Source organism: Corvus kubaryi, unplaced genomic scaffold (assembly GCF_017639235.1).
Source record: "Corvus kubaryi isolate FWS band 111438036 unplaced genomic scaffold, C.kubaryi_AGA036_p1.0 67, whole genome shotgun sequence".
Classification (NCBI taxonomy): domain Eukaryota; kingdom Metazoa; phylum Chordata; class Aves; order Passeriformes; family Corvidae; genus Corvus; species Corvus kubaryi.
The window spans coordinates 6749026-6766998 of record NW_024582055.1 but is presented as its reverse complement, the minus strand read 5'-3'; the positions used below and the strand labels follow the sequence as shown (position 1 = coordinate 6766998).

Here is a 17973-nt window from a genome sequence, read left to right as displayed (position 1 = left end):
TAGCTGTGCGAGCTCCTCTTGACTGTCTGGTCCTTTGTGTGCTTTCCAAAAGAGACACTTTGTACTGAAGTCAAGATGGGGTTCTCTTCTCTTTCTTCAGGTAAACCTAACCTTTTCTACACTTGTAATTATTCTTTGTAATTGCCAAGGAAAAAGCTTCATATTAACCATATCCATTACTGGAGGGGGATAGTAGATCTTTGTTTATCATTCTGGTTTGGGAGTGCTTGGGCAATGCATCTGTCAGTGTATACATGCATTGCAGTGGGCAGTACAAGATTCCGGCTGCAGCCTTCCAGCATTAATCATTGGAGAACTGGAGAAAAGAAAGAGCTGCACTCTCTGTGCATCTTCTGTGCCTAACATTGTTCTGGTAATGGAGAGGGTTTAGCCAAAAGGAATCGATTCATAGCACTTCAGTCTCCATCATTTACACAGTCTCTCATCTTGCCTGGGTGTTGAGGTTTATAAGGCAGACACCTCTAATGGAGCTCCTCCTCTAACTTCCCGCAGTAGACATAAACATAGAAAAAGAGCTCATCTTCAGGCAGGCACTGGTTAAGTGAATCGCACCTTAAAAGCGTGTGACTGGTGTTTATAAACTGTTTTCAGAGTGACTAAGATCAAATATAAACATTTGTATTTGGTCAGATCAGTCCTCTTCCATTTTCCATAGCCAATGCTGTCACTTCTTACTTTCTTAGTAACATTGGTGGCCTAACCTTTTGTTTAATATAGTTCTGTTTAATAGATTTCTCCACTAAGAGCTAATTGTTTATTCCCTATATTAAATTCATCCACATTAGTCAGCACTTCTTAAATTATTGCAGTTGTTTAAAACCCATTAAGTGTCTTTTCACCCTGTGCAGCATACATGGAAAGAAACCAGAACTTCCCAAGGCAAAGCAGATCACTTGGCTATAAATTTTAAAAATCCAGTCATGGGGCTGCTGAGTTTTTCTTGCATAGGAATGACCTAAATATTTGCCTCATAAGAGAATTTTATATATAAATTTTGTTAAGGCAGAAGGGCTAAAAGGTGCAGAAAGCCTGAACTGTCAAGACAAAGGATGGTCCCTGTCACAGGAAGAAGTCTAATTCTCCAAGTTAATTGCTCCTTTATCTGTAGGATCACGTAGAAGGTTATCAGAAAAGAAATGACAGATGTGTCATCGAACGTGTCAGCTGCAGAACCACCAGAGATACTCACAGCTGTTTGGTTGCACTGAGCCATGAATCTTTCCTTTGGGGAGATTCAAAAAATCTTTTAGATCACATCTTCAAATTACATAAGAAATTAATGATTATGAACTTCTGTCATGCTAAATCATTAGCCATAATACCAGTATTCCATTGTGGAATGTATCTGCTGTGTGTGTACATACATTCTTTCTTAATTTGGCCTGAAGCTTCTAAGGTATTTCATATTGACTTGTTGGAAATAGCAGGTAAAAAGTGTGTTCAGTTCTTCAGAAGTGTCAAGGAAAAGGAATATTACTCTCTGGGGTGCCTCTGTAGCTGTCTGATGCCCTAGGAAGACTGATTTACTTGAGCGTATTGTGTCAGCTGTAGTAGTGTGGAATGTCACACACTCTGAGACAGTAGAGAATTAGAATTAGATTTCAGAACTAAAATACAACTTTAAAACTAGTTATAAAAATTGTCTTACATATTTGTGGGCTGCTGCCAGCATACAGTAGGCTCTACCAGTCAGCCACCATAACATCTAACTTCTAAAAGCCATTTGGTTTATGTGCCAACCTCTGTGAATTTTAGTCTAGTAAGATTGATACAACTGCTGCTCAATAGAGCCCAGATCTTTTTGTTAAAATCTCACTGATGTTTGAAATGGAAAGCAGGATAAAAATGCTTCCCCAGAGCAGGAGGACTGCAGAGGGGCCACAGGGCCGCAGAGGAGCTGGCTCTACTCTGAGTACGACTCTTCTGGGGCTGCCAGAGTAATGCCAGGACTTCCTTATGGGCCTCTTCTTCCTGTTTTGCACCTGTGTGAGCTGGACACAACCAAATCCATGGAATAAGCGTGGTGCTAAGTTTAATTTAGCAGTTTATCCATGGATGATGACAAAAACCGTGCATGTGGTTTTGGTATTGCAGCCTTCGTTCCTGTAAATTCAGTGTTTTGCGTTAGTTCTGCTTTTGCTGAAATTCTTATTTGTTTTGTCAGGTATTTTGTATTTGGTTTTCTTTGGAAAATGAATTTTTGGGATTTTTTTTCCCTCTGTTTAGTTTTGCAATACTGGAGTAACTGAATCTGATGGGGATTTTTGTTTGGTTTGGTTTTTAATGTTCTGACGCTGTACATGGAAACCTAAAAATATTTCATGCAGACTTAAGTCTTGAGACAGTGATATTTCAAGGATTGCACCATCTCCTTCTGTTACCAATTCTGTGGCAGGGAGCTAAGAGAAGAAAAATGCATTTCAGTTGCAGAGTTTTGTGGTCAGAGAGACTGCAAAAACTGTTTCTTGGCATGGTAAATCCTATCTTGGCGTGGTAAATCAGCCTCACTGCCCTCAAAGATTTGAGATCTTTGAGGGCAGTGAGGTTGATTTGCTTCAAGCTCTTGTACCCCAGCATCAGATGTGACTGTTGGTTATACACTTCCTTGGTTGTCTTCAGGATAGAACCAAAGTAAGGAAATCACAGCTTCTGTAGATCTGCTGGTGCTTTCCCAAGTAAGGGATGTGCGCTGTGAGTTCAGTCATCTGCATCTTTCCAGAAAATTGGAGTAATTTGTTTTCATTTCTAAATTCCCCACATTTCTCTGTGGTGGTGAATACTTTGTTTTACTAACCTTAGGTTTAATGTAACGATGGTGTCTTCTTTTTCTCAATGGAGTTCTGTGATTTAAGGGCTCTTTTATTTAAAATGTAAGGAATGACACTCACCTGACAAGTGGACTAACTGAATATTTGGTAATGCTGTTCCTGCTTTTTTCCCTTGACTTAATTTATTATGCAGAGATATCTTGACTCTTGAGCATAAGGCTTCCCATCCAAAGAAATCCTCACAAATGCTTAGGTCCACCCAGTGTGCCAGCTTGCACTGAGATAATTTTTGGTTCACAGCCACATGGTTAGCAAGCTCTATCTTCCTCTGTCTACTAAAAAGTATACACTTCAGGAATGTAGGTGGGTATTTGCATGGGTATGATAAAAAATGCATGTGATTCTGCACACTTTGAATGTTGTCAGCATAACCTAAACTCTGCAGTGTTTGGGTCGATCCATCTGGCCATGAAGACAAAAGCTGCTATTGTCAGTCCCTCTCTTTCCTTGGATTGCAAGTTCTCTTGGTCAGAGGCTCCTTTTGTTCAGCAAGCACCTCAGTAATACAAACAATAATAATGCAATACAGCTTCCCACAGAGCTGCACAGATTCATCATCAGCGTACGAGGGAGGGGCTGCTGCAAGATTTATTCTGGGCTTTTTCAGGTAGCAAGTTAGCCATCCACTTCTTCCTGCTAACAGAACTGAATAAAATTTTCACACCCAACAAATAAAAACCAAACTGCAGACAGATCTAGAATTCAAAGCCATTAACTGTAAAACATAATACCAAAAGTGAGCCTTCCTCCTTCCCGCTCTTCAGTCACATCAAGAGGGCTCAGTCTGGCAAGAAGAGAAAAATGAGAGTGGAAGCGGGACTCTTCATTCATTTGTTTCTTTTACAGTACAGCAGCATGGGAAGTGTCCTTTCTTCTCCTGTCTGGTCTGGAAGGTCAGTGCAGTGACATAACTGATTCTTGGTGATTATGCTTACAAAACCAAGTAAAGGAAAAGCTGTTGGTTTCCAGTTTATGTGTAGCCCCTCATGGAATAACAATTGCCTGTCTATTTCTAATTCCAGTTTCTTTTTCTGTGCACAGACCATAAAAACCTTACGACCAATTTTTTAAAGTAGTTACTCTTTAGGAGTGACTTTGCAGTCCTGGAGATGAGTTAGTGTTGCTCCTTAAAATGTAGCTTCATATCTGAGATAAGTAATAAATTAAATTTAAAACCATTTTATATTGCAAAAATTATACTGTAAACCATTTGAAAATAGAAATAGTGGAGAGGACAAACAAAAAAGTCTGCAACTGTGCAGAGGAAGTCTCCCCACAATTATTCCAACCCAAGTCAGTAAATCCACGCGACAAAGGCCCTGCCACGCTGTGCAGAGGTGACAGGTTTGGTTTGGGAGCACTGGTTGCATTTTTGTGGAACTAATAAGCCACAGCTCTTCCTCAAGCTCCCATTTACTTGCCCTTTAGTGTTAACAATTCTGGGAGTAAGCCAAGTGTCTTTTCCATCTTAAGTGGACTTGAGCTAAAGATACCTCAGAGTTGTCTTTGATAGAATGCTAATCGCACTCAAAAGGAGGCTGAAAATCAATTTTGCATTTATATAAAAAATGTTATTTTACGCTGCGAGATGTTCCTCTTATCCCTTGTCCTTTCCCACTGCCATTGTTAAAGGTAATAGAAATGTTGAAAATGGTCATCCTGAGGATATCTTAAAACAAGGTGAATACTAAAATGTATCTCAGTTTGTAATGTAAACTGGTTTTAAATCCAAACAGACTATGAAAAATATTTTACATCAGTGAAGTGTATCTTACTGACTGAGGAGGTTTCTAGAGTATTGTGCTCAGTTCTGCGCAACTTGATTAGAAATATTTGGAGAGTGCTTAGAGATACCAGAATAGTGAGGTAATATCTGAGCAAAATGTGAAAAAATGAAAACTAAAGAATTCGGTAAGTAATGATGACCAAAGCAGAAAGCCATAGGCTGCAGATGTCTGCAGGGTATAAACAGTGAGGATGGATAAAAATATTTAATGTAAGGCACAGGCATATTTAAGTGTAGGCTGAATAGCCAATAAAAGCCGCAGAATAGAGGCTAATATCGAAAAGGAAGTAAAAGGATTATGTAAGTCTTTAAAAATCAGATTTGGCAAAAGAGTATGAAATATGCTATTGGAAGGAATATAATACTGGTAGGAGATTTGTATTAAGATATGTTCTCAATCTCTTACAGTAAATCAAATGCAGAGCTCAGCTGGAATCCTGCATTTTGGTTTGAGGCTGCAAGTGTAGACTTTGGCAGCTGGGATGTTTATCTGGGCACACCTAATTTTTATAAGCTTGTCTTTTAGAAATGCAGGTACTCAGGAAAACAGGTAAGGTGTGTATTAACACTTCCAAAAAAAAATCATTTCCCCCCCCTTTTTCACTAGAGTCTTCGGGATTTCTGCTCAGTTATATCCCTTAGACTTGATGCTTTGTGGGAGCCAATTAAACTGTCAAAGTTCTTACTCACTTGAAATAAGTTTTTTGTAATTTCTGTGTTGTCTATATATAATCACGAAAGTATGGCTTGAGAAAAGAGTTATATCTGTTATTTTGTGGAAACTTTCTCTTGGGGATTTTTTTGTAATTTCTCTGATACCAATGCTGATGTAGCTGGGGAATTTCATTCAGCAACTTTAGAACTACTCGTAAAGAGAAGGAAAAATCCATAACTTGTGACCCTTGGCTGGTGAGCAAGCTGCAGACTGAATTCCCAGCTGTGTCTTACCTGGAGCTTTCAGACAGAGGGAGAAAATGAAAGGGTTTTGGTTAAAGATTTTTTTTTTCTGTCAGTAAAGGTGAAACATAGAAAAAGAGCTTTAGTTTTCCTCAGCTCGCCCGAAACATAGGGACAGAGGTAGATAGCTATTTTTATTCAGATAGAGTGTTAGGAGAAGCAGAGGAATCTCTTTGGCTCTATTAGGAAAAAAAAAAAAACAACACCTAAGAAGCATTTGTGAATGGACTGTGACATTGGCACATTGCCCAGCCCGTGGAGTAATCTTTATTTAATATGCCAGTGATGCGGTAATTTCTTTGTGCTTTTCTAAGCAGGGAGAGCAACCAGTTTATTTTGGTTTTTATCTAGGTTACAGGCTTTGAGTCTTCATTCATTTGCACTTTCTTTGTTCTCTGGTATGTGAAACTCAGCATTAACACAAATACTGTGCTTTAGTCTTACTTGGGCCGGGGGAAGTATCAGCTGAGAGGGGAACAAACCCCAAGGTGTTTCTCTTTGATTGGTATCAGCATTTTGACACAGCTTGTAGTCACCAATGCTTCTTTCAAAGTACTACTAAGTAGTAGCTTGTTATACCTTAGTCTGTGGGGTTGAGTTTTTCTGTAATCATGTAACAGATTTGTGTTGTAATTGTGGCCAGTGTTACTCTGTGGGAAAACACTGCCCAAATTTAAATGCTTTGAATTTTGTGTGCACCGGAAAAATAGATAAATTTGACCTGCTCTTGAGCTCTGATCATTTAGATAATGATATAGACCAGACTTCGAAATCTTGTTTATTTAAATTTTTTTCTGAGCAGGAAGCACAACCTTGTAGGCATTTTGGGGGTAGATGGGTCTTAGTTTGTCCAGGCTCAAGCTTTGAGGTCCAGAGAATATTGGCACTGAAAATAAGAGTAAGGCTGAAGTTTTTCCAGAAGGCTGTATTCACACTCCTGGAATTTGATATATGTAGCACTGACACCACATTTTTACTTTCATTACCTAAAGAAATTGAATTTTTTTTTAACTTCCCTGTTTGCCTCTGTCAGTCCAGGAATTAAATTGAAGGAGGGTAGATTTATATTGGACACCAGGAAGGAGGGTTTTTTACAGTGAGGGTGGTGAGGCACTGCTACAGGCTGTCCAGAGAAGCTGTGGCAGTCTCCCCCCTTTCAAGTGTTCAAGGCCAGGTTGGAGCAACCTGGTCTAGTGAAAGGTGTTCCTGCCTTTGGCAGGGAGTTGGAATGAGGTTACTATTCCTTTCTTATCTGGATAGGGCGTGTGGGGCAGAGCGGGAAGGGAAGGGAGGGGGTGCTTCGGAGACCTGATGTGGAGAGCAGGTCCTAGGCAGCAGCATGAAAGGAGCTGCAGGCTGTTGCACCTTGGGAATAGCAGTTTGGGAATCAAATTTGTGGTAAACTAGGTTTTACAGAATGTCATCTTTTGTACACAAGCCGTGGTGTATAAGTAGACCTGAAATTGCACCTCTAAAAACATCAGTGTTTTGGGCAGAGTCACATGGCCACGGACAAGCTCCTCAGCCCAGAGCCAGTGCCGTGCCCCAGCTGCAGCTGCCTGCACATCAGCTGAGCCCCGAGCTCTCTGCTGCTCAGAGATGAGGCCTTGCCCTTCTTCCAGAGTTGAGCCTTGCAGGTATTTCCAGCGTGCAGGGCTGTGCAGAGCCACACACTGCCAGTGGCAGGGTGAGAGGGCCCAGCTCAGGAATCAGGATGCGCTGCAGCCCCCCTTGTCCTGCAGCCAGATCTGCCTGCTGGCTGCAGCAGGAGCTACAGCTGGAGCTGGCGTGTGAGGAAGCCTTAAATAAGGAGCAAATGTGCTGTTGATAATGAATGTGGAGCCGGGAGCTCGGATCGTAACCTCTGTCCTTTCTGAGCTGGGTGACTATAAAATACATGCCCCGTTAGACGGAACAGCCATGCCACTGTGTTATCTGTGACAGAACACTCTGCACCCTTCCAGACAGGATGTGAAGCTGTAGAAGTGTGGGTTGTCTAATGAAGGGTGCAGAGGTGTAATGCCTAACATTGCTTGGGAGCCAGACAAGTGTCACCACGAATCAATGAACAACCCTTAGAATTTATCTGCTGCTGGTGGGATGCAATGGAGACAAGCCAGACTAAGCAGGCATAGCAGAGTGGCCCAGAAGTGACCTGGAACAGCATCTGAGGGATGGCCTGTCGTGCTCAGAGCTGAGGCAGCTGTGGGGCTGTGTGTGACTGCAGCTCAGCTACTGGAGTGCTTCCACTGGGGCTAACAAACCTCACATTCCCTCTGTACTGACCATCACCAGATCACAAGAACTTATGAATATGGAGATTCTAAATGCAATTTAGAGCTACTTTGGTTTCACTCTGAGACCTCACCTCTTAATACTTGGGGTTACATAAGCAGGTGAAGTGTTAGGTAAAAATGTAACTGACAAGATTTCTATTGAATCCTGTCTGACCAAAATCCAAGGAAAAATAGGTAGCAGTAGAGTGTTTTATTAGTTCTGTTTCAACTGACCTGGGATTTTTTTGACCTTTAATTAAGAGAAATGCAGTAATTTATTTCTGCTAACTGCAAAATAACAAGATCATTTAGCTGTTTAGTAGTAGTAACCTCTTTCATCTAAGTACAGTTTAATTAAGAGCTAATAATGCAGATTTTCAGACAGAATCATGAAAACAGCATGCTAATTGCTTTGCTTTATTAAGTACTATTGGCACCAAGTATTTATAGCCTTCATGTTACCTTGCCATAATTAGCTCAATTCTCATTAGCTGCTACCTCAGCCTCCAAGAAGTGAGAAGTTGGTGAAGGAAGTTAGAAATATTTCTTAAATCTCTTGGGTGTACAAATTATTTACTTAGATGAAAGAGCCTAATTACTTGAAAATATGTAATTGCACCATCATCAAGATCGTTATTGTATGTGATAAAAAAAACAACTCTAAAGGAAGACCCAGTGACATTTAAAACAGTGTGTCCTGATGATAAAACTTTTGATTGAAATCATATGAGCAATGTTTTCTGAAGTGACTCTTTATATTTTTAGGATTCTTTACTGGACCTCAGATTCAGATACCTAGTTTGGACAACATAAGATGAAGTTGTGGCTCCTGAACCTTTTTCTTCTATTGGACACTGAAAAACTTAAGGAGCACATAACTGGGCTTCAGCCTGATACTTTATTGACACTTCGACAGAAAATTGGGTTACCTGTTCTCCACCAGCAAAACACTTTGCAGAAAAAGCTGAAGGTTTTCTTTGTTTTTTCTCTTGCCCTCTCTGTGTCAGCTCTGCTAAGAGAGTGCATAAAGACAAATTAAGCTTTCTTGTCCTTTGTTTGAAGGCTAGACAAAATGTTTTTTTCAGGTATGCCCCTATATCCAAAGCAATTATTCTTTCTCCTGCGTAGATTAAATGTTTATGGGTGTCACGGGTAATGGGTGTCAAATTGCTAATCTTGGAAATCCAGAAAGAGTAGGCATTGCATTTTAATGATGTTCCAAAATACATAATTTATCATGAAGGAAACATTTTTCCTCAGAAGCAAAACAGTCCAATAAAATACTGATTCCCAGACACTTGGGCTGGCCCTTCACTGAGGCCGTCTTCTGTTCCTGCTTGTCATGCTGCTTCCCAACAGCCCCGGTTCTGCAGGAGGGGGAGGTTGAGGGAGGCAGGTGGTCAGTGTGTACCTGCACAGCAGCTTCTGATGCAGCACTCCCAGAGCATGGAAAGGAAAAGTGATGTCCCAAAAAGTGCAGAGTAAAAGGGCATCACATCAGTTCCAGCTCATTAAACCTCTCTACAGCAAGAACTCCACTCAGAAGTTGAAATGGCTCTAGTTCTGTTTCTTCCCTCTCTTGCAGGGGTTGGACAAAAGAGGAAATACAATATGGAAAAATTAAAATTGCTTCTGCATAAGAGCTCCCATGGAGGGGCTTGCTGTGCTTAACTTGGGTGCTTTCACACTGCACTTTCTACTAACTTGTCGTTCCTTTTCAGGAGGTCCTTGCCTTTATTGAAGAGCCAACACAACATTAGAAATTTTCCTCAAAAGCAAAATAATTCCTAATTTAATGGCTCCTTTGATAGTGTTGTCAGACAGTAAAATAGTTAAGCAAGCAAGAGTTGAGAGATGAGTACTGCTTCCCAAAAATAGGAGGAGGAGGAGAAAGGCTTTTTGGAAAATGACGAAGCTGCCCTTGCTTTTGTTGCTGACATGAAAGCCGGTACTGATGTGAAGTGTAAGATGTTAATGCTGCAGCACTGTGAGGCTCTGTCTGTCTGCTTGCCAATTTAGTTGAAATGTACGTGATTACAAGTAGAATTAACAGCAAGTTGAACTATTTCTCTTTTCAAGTGCCTCAGTTCTTTAGCAGCTTTTGAGCAGGAAAATAGTCATAAATACGTTGGTGTGATTGCACAAAGAAGGCGTCGTTCCTCTTTGGTGAACTGGAGTTCAACAAGGCAATCTTGATTTATTCCTTTGATCAGTCAAGGTATTTGGGTCTGAATATTTTTGTTGATGCTGAAGAAATTACAACTGTCTGTTTGCTGGAGAAAGGCTGACACTTGTAGCTTCTCTATGCCAGACTCTAAAGTGAAATCATGTTGGGATATTTGAGGGCAGAAGGCAGGATGGCTTCCTGGCTATGGAAGTGGGAAGCAGGTTTGAATATAGGAGTTTTATCCTTGGCTTTTCAGCTGATTTACTTGAACAAAAGCTTTTGACAGCCTATGTCATCTATCCATGCCTGTGTCCTGTTTGTGAGATGAGAAAATCTGTTCTTTTGCTGTCGGGATAACTTCTGTCTATTCCTTGGATTGTAACAGGGCCTTTTACTAAGATTTTTATTTTTACTGTTAGTGAAGAAAGGGGTCTTTCATCATGTATGGAATACTCAGATTTGATTTCTGGCACTAGGAGTTTCCTAAACTAGTCTGTGAGCTTAGGAAAAGTTCAAAAGAAGGTACTCCGTTGGAGCTATGTACATGTTAGAGATTATGCAGCCAATGATTTGTTTTCCTTATAGTACCAGCAGAAATGTAAGACGTATAATGTAAGCATATGAAGACTTGACTAAATGGTTTTAAAATACAGTCTTCAGCACTGGTGTATTTATGTAACATCTCATACAGATACCCAGAGGGGCTGTTCACAAACAATCATAAAATATCTAGAAAATACCAGCAGTTTACCCTCAGCTTACAAAACAGCATGTAGAAATGAAATTTCAGGCTTTTCATCCCCCTACTTTTCTCTCTTTCTGTCTTTCTGATGGAAACTTGCAGTAATAGGCCCTGCCATCTGCTACTATATATTTTTCATGAGTTTTAACATTTTGTTTTTAGAACCTGAAATATGAGTAAAATGTCAAGTCGCCCAGAAAATAATCATAGGCACGACAACTCAAATGTTAGCTCGTCTTGTCTGTACCCAAAGTGGTTCACAGCAGGTCTGTGGCCTCCCTCTTTGCAGGCAGAGCAGGTACACGCTTGGAATTAGCTGATATATTCCCAACACAATGTGAGAAGGTGGGAACCACACTGGCAAAATCAATTCCCAGGGAAGAAGTAAACTCTGTGTTGCATTGTTACAGAAATGTCATGGGCCTCTTGCCACCTTTCTCCCTCCTCCCTCTTAAAAGCCTGTGTGCCATTCTGGTTTTCCATCCTGCTGAGACCAGACTGGAGATGAAAAGCTAGGAAGGTGTTAGAAAGGTACAGGATAAAACCTTCACCTCAAAAAATGCTCACAGCTCTTCATGTGGAGGGAAAGAAGCGAGCAGCCCTTCGTGCCACCTCACTGTCGGGCTGTGCTCAGGATCCCCTCTCCTCAACAATGCGTGCCCTTAGCACGAGAAGGGAACAGCTGCATTAATTGCCTCCTACCTTTTTAACCATACAGAGATAAAATCATTTCAGTGAATAGGTTCTGAGCAGCTCATGGTTGGTTTTCATATAAATCCTGTGCAGATTTGCTGCTTTTCATTAGAATAAGAAGCCTCCTCAGAGATCTTTGCACTTGCGGCCTGTGCAAAAGCCCTCGTTACAGCATTGCAAGATTTTTCACTTCATATTCCACTTCATAAGTCTGGAGCTTGTTTTCAATTATCTCCATTCTGTGCTTCATTTTGCTCATTTCTTTAGAATGTCTCTTGTTCACAGGACAGTTTTCAGGCTTTGCAAGTGAAAGAAGATGATCTTTACCAGGTGAGCCCTGGGAAAGACCTGAAGAAGAGCTTATGTGCTCTAATAAGGTGGATATTGCCTCAATCTGTAAAATGGGGCATATTTTAAGGACTTGTAAGTTGAGTGTCCTCTGCCTGATACCTAAACTGGTCTTGGCTTCCTAGCATTTTGTTGTCATTGGCATATAATTGGAGGCAAATTACTTATATAATGAAAACATCCAGGGGAACTAATTAAAATTACTGGCTCATATTTTTCAAGGCACCAAGTTGTCATTGCGTTTCAAGAGTAGGGAGCTTGCTAGACCTTTCAAGCTTTGAAAATATCCAGTCATTTTGATCTTTTTTGTGCTTTTAAAATACATTCCGCCTTCATAACCCAGTTACTCTTCTCTGATAATAGCAGTGCTTTCAACCACTTTATTACAATCATTGTGCTATTACTGTATGTTGACTTGGAAGACTTTTTGATGACCTTTGCTTGTCTGTTTTGTTCTTGCTTTGCAAAGTTTGGAAAGCTGGGTTTCTACGTTACACCTGAAAAACTGAACGAGAGAAAAGCAGGGTGTAGGAGTCTGGGAGATAACTCCTGAATGTAATACATAAGTCTTAGGAGTAACAAATCAAGAAGAGCATATTGAAACCAAAGAGCAAAGCTGTACCTGATGAATAATGCTTTCCCCCTTCTTCCTCCATGCTGGTTTTTTTGTTTGTACTACTTTAGTGCAAGTACACAGATGCTGACAGTCAGTATGCTCACTGTGTGAGAAATGAGTCAGAATTTGGGGGAATCTGGGATCCAGTTCTTTGATGTGGAATAGGATTGATTTAACTCCTTGCTGTCTCTCTAGATTTTTCTTTTTGCATTGCCCATGATTTTGAAACATGACTGAATTGCTTTGGATGTACTTGAGCTGATGTACAGAAATGTAATTCTAACAGTTTCTCTTCACCCTTGTGAATGGAGCAGTGCTGGGGGGCACAAGAGATCTGAAATTCATTCCTGGCTGTGGCCCAGGTTTACTGAGTGGCCAGTGGGAGGTCTTTTCTCTGTGTGTGCCTTTGTTTTCCTATCTCATGATTCAGGGAGTAACCCAGTATTTGATAGCTGGTCATCTTCATGAGGAAAATGATGGAGTTTTCATGCGGTCTTTAATCTTTGTATGCTAATAAAAATATCTGTACTGCTCTGTCTTACATAAAGAGCTGTTTTTAAATAGCAAAACCAATTGAAAAGACGCATAACTATAAAAATATTTATATTGTTATATTAAATTTCTGTGTCGGGTTGTGTTTTCTACAGGTGTGTTTATATGGTGGGTTGTTTCTTTTTCAGGCCCTGCTTGACACTCAGAATCTTTTGAGAGCCCAAATTACAAATTTTACTTTCAACCTGGGATTTTCAGGGAAATTTTACCACACAGGTAAGAATGAAATGCTTAAATCACTTTGATTTTGATGGTGTTGTGTATAGTGTGAGGACAAGTAGGAATTACAGAATCTAAGGGCCTTAGTATGCTGTGCTCCTGCATAGGTTTCTGGTATGGAGCATATTAAATGCCCCCCCCCTTCTGTTAAAATTTAGTTCCTTTCAATCTGTTTTTGAATGGTAAGTTCCACCAATCACATAAAATTTTGTATTGATTTCACTGAGGGATCTGTTGAGCTACCACAGTTCATCCTTGTGATTGTTTCATGTCTACTGTAGAAATATAGCAATATATATTATCCCTTAAAATAATTTTTTACTTAAACCACTGTAGAAGTAGGGAGAGATAAAAGAGAGGGTATTAAATAGGATGTGGGCTGGCAAAGTGGTCCTGACTGTCCCATTTTGTCACCAGTGCCTCAGCAGGCAGTATTTTAAGTGGTCACAATTTATTATGTTAATATCATTCTTACGTTTTCCAACAATTGTGAAAATATAATAAAAGTAGAGACTACTTCTGGAATATTTTTTTTCTTCTTCTCCCCTCTGCAGGGACTGAGGAGGAGGATGAGGGCGATGACCTGCTGCTGAGATCTGTGGATGAGTTCTGGTGGTTTCCCCACATGTGGAGTCACATGCAGCCACACCTCTTCCACAATGAGTCCTCACTGGTGGAGCAGATGATCCTCAACAAAAAATTTGCCTTAGTGAGTTTTATTTTTGCATTTTTTATTTAATTTAGGTACTCAGAAACCATTATTCTGTTTAGATTAGGAAAAAAAATCAAGTTTCTGAAAGAAAAATTACCCATTGAAAGGTATCAAATGACTGTGAAACCACTGCCTGTTAGGGTTAGGTAAGCATGCCATTTTCAAAGATGCATTTCTGCAGTGACATCCAGTAATGTCTTATATATTCCCTTTGGATCTTTATGTAAATTTGTTTTGAAGAGTATTGCCTTTACTAATCATTTATTCACAGCAAAGCTCTGAATCAAAATGTTTCAGGGAGAAGATAGGAAAAAATAAAAACAAATTTTAGATCTGAGGATATTTGAGAAACACATTGTAGTTAATTTCATTCAATAAACCAAAACAAAGTTGCCATACATAAAACATGTTATTTGTCTGAAGCGGGGGTCTAGTGTTAAGACCTAAATATGCATTGTATCAAAACAGCTCAGCAAACATAACTTGTTTGCTGAACTACATCTGCTCTTCCAACAGCCTAATTTTACTTTTCAAAATACACTGGTTGCTCTTTAGCTGACAGGTGATGACTTTTTTCCTGGAAGGAGCAGAGGGATTTGAAATACCAGAGCAACAAACAGTGCACTTAATAGTCCTGTGTGAGTGAGTGTAGGAGCACAGGACAGACCTGACTATCAGCCAATTAAAGTTTGTATCTGAAAACTTGGCTTTTAAGTGGGACACATGCTTTCTTTCAAACAAAGAGTTCACCAAGTTTGCTGGTAATTGTAGTTGTACTGAGTGTAGGACAGCTCTACTTTAATGTTTCCTTTCAAGAAACCATTACAGTAGAAGTTAGATTCCTGAAAATTTTAAAGTCTTGTGTCCAGAATTGCACTTTTAATATGATCCTGTGTACTGATGCAAGCTCCACTGGAAATCAAATGGGTCCTTGTAGTTCTGGTGTGGCCTAAGACATCCTCTGGGATTAGTCTGCAGGATATAATTGTTGAAGTGTGTTTTAAGGATAACGCGTATTCAACCCTGGTTTATGTAACTTCAGCAATTGCCATTTTCTTCACTTTCAATGCTCTTAATGCTTACAGATGCCTTCTATTAATTTTTTTTCCTTGTTTCGACATACAGACATGAAGCTACTCATTATGTTTCATTTGCTCAGAGCATTCAAATTAATAGCAGAGAGAAGTATCCACTTTTTTCAAAGAGGCCAAAACTGCTGATGCCTCGTGCATTATCCACTGAATGTGTGTATTGTGTGGGAGATGCTCAACCGGGAAATTACAGTCAGTAAGGAATAATGGAGACACTACTTCACTGAAGATGACAGGCCCCTTATTAGAGTGAAAGATTGAGATTACATATTTCTTACTGCCTATTGTGAAACTTGAGGGAGAAAACCGTAAAAATTAGAATTTTGTTTATAGATAAATGAAGGAGATTCAGTGGGACGTTAGAGAATGCAATTTCTTACATGTTCTGTGAAGATTTTCCTTTCTGATGTTTATGCATGCTTAAGGGAAATAGCAAAGATAAAAGGACGAGGAATTGAATTATCTGTGGTGGAACTAAATCGTGTAAAGCTGTGTAACTGATGGCGTATCCACTCCTTGTCTCCTCATGCAGTACAACCAGGAGGGCAGCTGTTACCCATTCCTGTTTGGCAGATCACACATGGTGCCCTTTATGTGTGCCATAAATTCCTAAAGGGACGCAAGAATTTCACCATTCTTTTAAACATAGAGAAGTCAGGGTTGCCCACTATGATTGAGCCAGGCATGGCTGTTACACACAACAAATGGTTTTACTAACATCACCCCCCCCCTTCTTCTAGAGATTTTCATGTTCCTTAGTAACTAGCTCATTCAAAGGAAGAGGTCCAGGTATCAGCCAATGCTTTGCACGCACAGTATGATTAGGAAATACGGTGAAGATAACCTTGTCAATTCAAGCCATATAAAAAGCTCTAAGACAGAATTCAAAGGCAGTGCAGTGGCAAAACGGTATCTTCTGGACTGTGCATTCTGCTAATCAGACTATCCAGGAATATCTGCTCTATACTGTTCCTTTGAAAAGTAACCTGAAGGAAAATGCGTTGAATGTGAAGAGAATGTAATAGCAGCAAGGTGGGTATGTACACAGGATAAACAGCAGGAGTCTTCAAAGACAGGAAATGTGCTACAAAAGGATTTATTCTACAACATTTGCCTGTAGACTGTTACAAGTGCTTATCTTTCCTCCATTTTTAACATGACACTGAAATAGTTAAGCTGGTTTTTGAAAATGGATTTGTGTTTTGAATGGACTAGAGGGGAAATGCAGTGACTCTGAAATTCAGCGCCTTATCCAAGTAATTGTGAAGGGACATGTAGTGGAAATTGCAGTTTTGTAGTTGTAGCTGCCAAACGGTACGTATTGTGTTGAGTATGTGCCAGTGATTTTGTCTCTGAAATTGGGGTTTGTGAGCAAATTCCTTGCAAGAACTCAAGAGTGCAGCTTTCTGTGTAATGTAGATTGAAGAAATCAGTGTAAAATACATTGATATCCTTCTTCCCTGCGTACTCATAAAAATATTTAGTAAAAAGGCTTTTGTCTTAAAATCCTGTGTTCTACCTTCCCCATGCTGCCTTCCATCTCGTTCCAGATCAACAGATTTTGGTATTACTGTTATTTTCATCTCCTGTTCTTGGTCTTTCACAAAAACAGCATTTGAGAAATGCCAAAACATCAGGTTTCTTAAATTTTTGAGGGCAGCCATTGTTCTGTCATGTTTTAGGAACATGGTATTCCAACTGACTTGGGCTATGCAGTGGCTCCACACCACTCTGGAGTCTATCCAGTACACGTTCAACTTTATGATGCCTGGAAAAAGGTCTGGAGCATCAGAGTTACCAGCACAGAAGAATACCCACATCTGAAACCCGCAAGGTATAGACGAGGCTTCATCCACAAAAACATCATGGTAAGTTGTATTGCTGATGTTCATTTTGTACTCCACCATTTCAGGAACAATTTATTTTTAAGTGGAATGGAATCCTGAAAGTTCACATTGTGAGAAGCACGTATTGCTACGCATAAGTAGCAAGACATATTTGACAGTGTCTTGTTAATTAAAATCAGTCTGTTCTGATGATGTTTCTGCTGATGAAGGTGGTGTTCAGGCACCCTGCTGTCAGCAGTTAACAGGCTGTTAACTGTTCTAGTCCTACGGTTAATGCTGGTTCAGGGAGCTCAAGGAAGAAGTCAATTTTGCATCATTTAACACGATATGCTGGGTTAGATTTCTATCAGGTTTTAAATTTGCATGGTACCATTAGCTGCAAAACAGTATTGCCAGGTTATGCCATCTCAGAATCTGGATCTTGGTGGGTACATAATCTTTGTCTTCCCTAAGAGCTGTGCATGGCTGCCCTTGTTTGGCTTCCTGCCGTACACAAATGCGAGCTGGGCTTTGCAGCCTGGTTTAACCCAGAGCTGTCAGCCTGGGTGCAGGCAGAGCCTCAGGAGCTGCAGGGAAGGAAGACTCCCCTCCACACCACTTCCAGGCTACCAAAGTGCTCTCAAATCCCTCTGTGTTTCTGAATGACACAACTCACAGCGCTGTTGCTGACAGCCACGTTTGCCAAAGGAAGGGCTTGCACACAACTGACACGGAAGGGGTTGTGCTGCTGCCATCCGGGCACTGGGGCGGAGGCTATTTCGGATTCACATCTCGTCATTATTATCTCAGAAGTGTTTCAAAACAGCTTTCCAAAATACTTGGTGGCATGTTCCCAAGTAACTTTCTTTTGGAGCGTGCGGGAGAGCAGTGAATGGGGGCCTTGTGTTGTACCTCTGGCTGCAACAGGCACTTCTGGGAGGTCAAGTGCCTTGGCACAACCCTGCCACTTAGAACAGAATTCTGGTATTGTTCTCGGGTTGCCACGGATACCACTTTTTTAAGCTAAGTAGTAATATTTTAAAGTTTTGGCCTATTTTTGGGTGAAGCAAATGGAAATGATCTCCAGAAATCCAGGAACAAAATTGACACCACACAGGGTTGAACTACAGTTCGTTCTC

The 17973-nt window shown here is 40.4% G+C and overlaps 1 protein-coding gene across 3 annotated transcripts in view; it reads left to right on the top strand.

The window, feature by feature from the left end:
• Positions 1–17973, top strand: part of LOC121674319 (bifunctional heparan sulfate N-deacetylase/N-sulfotransferase 3) — a 110511-nt gene that overhangs the window by 65272 nt on the left and 27266 nt on the right. For all 3 annotated transcript variants that reach the window (XM_042048566.1, XM_042048567.1, XM_042048565.1), the window contains exons 3-5: positions 13115–13202; positions 13760–13914; positions 16691–16876. In XM_042048566.1, coding sequence (XP_041904500.1) covers positions 13115–13202; positions 13760–13914; positions 16691–16876 — 429 coding nt within the window. The remainder of the gene's footprint in view (positions 1–13114; positions 13203–13759; positions 13915–16690; positions 16877–17973) is intronic.